General features: G+C 37.1%; 1 protein-coding gene across 1 annotated transcript; it reads left to right on the top strand.

Annotated features, from left to right (window-relative positions):
* Positions 1 to 314: 314 nt before the first annotated feature.
* LOC133292534 (GDP-L-galactose phosphorylase 1-like) lies at positions 315 to 3,415 on the top strand. The gene is made up of 7 exons (XM_061490947.1): positions 315 to 1,313; positions 1,425 to 1,543; positions 1,647 to 1,706; positions 1,822 to 2,064; positions 2,167 to 2,352; positions 2,471 to 2,719; positions 2,818 to 3,415. Exons 1-7 carry the CDS (start codon positions 1,193 to 1,195, stop codon positions 3,145 to 3,147), a joined length of 1,308 nt encoding a protein of 435 aa, XP_061346931.1. The 5' UTR covers positions 315 to 1,192; the 3' UTR covers positions 3,148 to 3,415.
* Positions 3,416 to 3,890: the final 475 nt, after the last annotated feature.

Raw genomic sequence — 3,890 nt, 5'->3', positions numbered from 1 at the left:
ATTAGCATAATTAATTGCATATTTAACTTCAATGGTATTTACCGATTATGTATATATTTATACATGTTATATTCATTTTTCTTTTTCTTCTCTATTTTAGGCTTGATTTTAAAAGAAGTTGTTTTGGTAAAAATTCTCATTATTAAAACTTAGCTTTTAAAAAAAATCATTTTTTCAATTATATTTTCTTTTTATTATTTCATTGTAATTATTTTTATTATTAATTATTCGTGGTGAGGATTCTTAACCGTTGTTATCCAAACTGTAAACAACCTCAGCCCTATTCTTCTGCCCCCCCTTGTGGTCCATCTTCACCGGAAATGGCACCAACTGGGGCCACTTTCTGTACGGACAAACCCTACCATTAGAGAGATAACAAAGAAAAATAACCCTTCAACTTCAACTTCACCCCTCTCTCTCTCTCTCTCTCTCTCTCTCTCTCTCTTCATTATTGTCTTTCTTTTCCTCTTTCATGTTCTTTTTGCCACCAAACCCCCTCTTCCCTCATTTGTAATTTTGTTGTGTTCACAAAAAAAAGCACAATCACAACCATCACCACCCCCAAACCCAGATTTCCCATCTTCGTCTCTCTCTCTCTCTCTCTCTTATCTATAAAACAAAACCTTCTTCTTCTTCTTCAGACACCCACATCACCAAAACAACCCCACCTTTCAGATTCACACTCTCCCTTCAATTTCGCATCTGGGTTTCTCCACTTAGTTGAAGGGGTTCCCAAAGTTTGAACCTTTTTTCTGTTTAGCTTTGTGGGTTGTATAAGAAGAACTCGAAGAAACATAAGAAGAAGAAGAAGAAAAAGAGAAAGAGAAAGAGACTTGTTTGGTGGGTTAAAACCCTGGTTTGACGCATTGTAGACATCACGGCTATTCAAAGAGTTCCTCGGCCACGAATTCATGCCCGTTCGGTACGACGCAAGGGTTGTTTGACGACGGAGAGCAACCCTTCGCCGCACGGAGGGCGTGGCGCCTTGCCTTCCGAAGGTGGCAGCCCCTCCGATCTCCTCTTCCTCGCCGGCGGTGGTTCCTTCTCATCTCTTCTAGTTTAGGATTAGGACTTTAGTTTAGTATTAAAAGTGAAAATTTTCTATTTAAGATCTCTTTCAAGTTGTTTTCTTCTTCTATTTTGTTGTTGTTTTTTGTTTTTGAATTTTGCTAAGAAAAAAAACATAGACGAGATGTTGAGGATTAAGAGGGTTCCCACTGTGGTTTCGAATTATCAAAAAGAGGAGGTTGTGGGGGCTGCTAGCCCTGTCGGGGGTTGTGGTCGGAATTGCCTCAAAAGTTGTTGCATTCAAGGTATTGTAAGCAGTTATTTGTATTAACTCTTTCTGGGGTTAGATTTGAGTTGTTTCTATTTTATTTTGGTTTGCATGCATGTTGTGTTTGATGCGATTTTTTTGGTAACAGAGGCGAAGCTTCCTTTGTATGCTTTTAAAAGGGTTGACAATGTTAGTGGGAAGGACTTGCCCCTTCTTGAATGCAAGGAACAACATGTGGCCTTTCTAGACTCGCTTATTCTTGGGGAGGTAGTTATGTGATTTTGATAAATCTGGAGTTTTCTCTCTTTCTCTGTGTGTGGTTGTGTCATCATGTTGTGTGTTTTTAAGTTTTTGAGTTTTGATGGTGTAGTGGGAAGATCGCATGCAGAGAGGGCTTTTCCGTTATGATGTTACTGCCTGTGAAACCAAGGTCTAATTTGTCTCCTAATTTATTTATTTTTCTTTCTTTTTAGTTGTATTTTGGTTTTTGGGTTTGCATGGATGTTATTAGTGGACTTGGTTTCATGTGTGTTTTTCTGGGGTAGGTAATTCCGGGTGAGTATGGTTTCATTGCCCAGCTGAACGAGGGTCGCCACCTCAAGAAGAGACCAACCGAGTTTCGAGTTGATAAGGTTCTCCAGCCCTTTGATGAAAGCAAATTCAACTTCACTAAAGTTGGGCAAGAAGAGGTCCTGTTTCAATTTGAACCTAGCAATGATGGTGAAGTTCAATTCTTTCCAAATGCACCAATCGATGTTGAGAATTCTCCAAGCTTTGTTGCCATCAATGTAAGGTTCTTAGCCTTTTTTTTTTTAATTGACTTTGTCCTTGAGGGTTCAGTAGAAATATGTGTTTATATGATGGTGTTTCTTTATATAATATCTTAACAGGTTAGTCCTATTGAATATGGCCATGTGTTGCTGATTCCTCGTATTTTCGAGTGTTTACCCCAAAGGATTGATCATGCAAGCTTCTTGCTTGCACTTCACATGGCAGCTGAAGCAGGAAATCCATATTTTCGATTGGGTTACAACAGCTTGGGTGCATTTGCAACTATTAACCATCTTCACTTTCAGGTACTAATTGCTAAACGACTTTGGATTATTACCTTATTGTTCATGTTGGCATATTGCATTCCTTATGTAGAGCTCCGGCAGTAACCAAATTGCGATTTTGTAATATTGACAAATTCAGGCATATTATTTGGCTGTGCCTTTCCCCATCGAGAAGGCTCCTACTAAGAAAATTGCCAAATTAAATGGTGGTGTGAAGATATCTAAATTGTTGAACTATCCAGTTAGAGGTCTTGTCTTTGAAGGTGGTCATACCCTAGATGATTTAGCAAACACTGTTTCAGAAGCCTGTATCTGCCTTCAACACAACAACATACCTTACAATGTCCTTATTTCTGACTGTGGAAGGAAAATCTTTCTCTTACCACAGGTAAATTGGTTTTATTGAATCTATCTTTATTTGATCAAAGTCACATTGATTAGTTGCATAATGTTTCTGGTTGTAACTTGTGCAAAATGGACAAACAGTGCTATGCAGAGAAACAAGCTCTAGGAGAAGTGAGTGCTGAGCTTCTGGACACTCAAGTGAATCCTGCTGTGTGGGAAATTGGTGGGCACATGGTGTTGAAGAGGAAGAAGGACTATGATGAGGCATCTGAAGCCAATGCATGTAGGCTTCTTGCAGAGGTCTCACTATCTGAAGAGAGATTTCAAGAAGTCAATGCTCTTATTTTTCAAGCCATTGCATCTGTTGAGATGAATGTTAAATCTCAATGTCTTGAGGAAGTTGATGCAGTTAACTCAAGCACTCAGCCTGCAATGGTGCCTGGTTCACACGAATGTCTTGTTCTCCAGTAACAAGGCTCTGATGAACAAATTCCTAGTCATTCTGAACTATTAATTGCTATAGTATGTGTTTCGGTTCAAATCCGTACCTTCTATGGTGGTAGTTGCTTAATTTTGAAGTATTATGTTTGCATTAAGGACTTGAAAAAAAAAATAGTGGTTTGTATTTATTTTCTGCTGGCTGTATGTTTCTTTGTATGGTGCTTGGTTATGCTTCATGGACTATGTAAAAATACTATGTAATAACTGCTCTTTTGAGCTTATTGATTAGCAAGTGTTTGTGGTTAAACAAAGCTACTCTCTCTCACACATGCAAATTTTCCTTGCAAAATGAATGTTATTTCGTTTAGGAGAAATCTTTAAGCACGTGTAACCTACAAATCAACTTTTAATTTAGCCTTGAATTTGTGTAACAATGGGTTGTCTATTGAATGCGTTTGCTTGTAAAGAATGCTTCCACAAATGTCTTATTAAATGGAGCTCTTAAAGCAGAAAGTGCATCTCCGGGATTTTTTTTATTTTTTTTTAGAAATAATTATTTTCTATTAAAAAAATTTCTCATGAAACTAATTTTTTATTATTATTATTTAATCTTCAAATAAGATACCGTAAATAAATATTATTGTCTAAAATGACACGTGTAGGATTCAACAAAAGAAAAATGCTTTTGAAAATAAATTTGAATTTGAGGTAGTGTTATAGTTTATAGTTTCAAATTCTCCTATTCATCTTAAGCATTTTTTTTTTGTCATATA

The sequence above is a fragment of the Gastrolobium bilobum genome, unplaced genomic scaffold (assembly GCF_033153095.1).
Source record: "Gastrolobium bilobum isolate Gb01-03AN ecotype WA unplaced genomic scaffold, APGP_CSIRO_Gbil_v1 utg12382, whole genome shotgun sequence".
Taxonomy (NCBI): Eukaryota; Viridiplantae; Streptophyta; class Magnoliopsida; order Fabales; family Fabaceae; genus Gastrolobium; species Gastrolobium bilobum.
The sequence above is the reverse complement of the archived record's forward strand: the minus strand, read 5'-3'. Positions and strand labels throughout refer to the sequence as shown.

Bases quoted from the DNA above. Each gene is read 5' to 3' on its own strand.
- LOC133292534 (XM_061490947.1), top strand. From the start codon at position 1,193: ATGTTGAGGATTAAGAGGGTTCCCACTGTGGTTTCGAATTATCAAAAA. The intron at 1,544-1,646 runs GTAGTTATGTGA...TTGATGGTGTAG, and splicing joins ACTCGCTTATTCTTGGGGAG to TGGGAAGATCGCATGCAGAG. The intron at 2,065-2,166 runs GTAAGGTTCTTA...ATATCTTAACAG, and splicing joins CAAGCTTTGTTGCCATCAAT to GTTAGTCCTATTGAATATGG.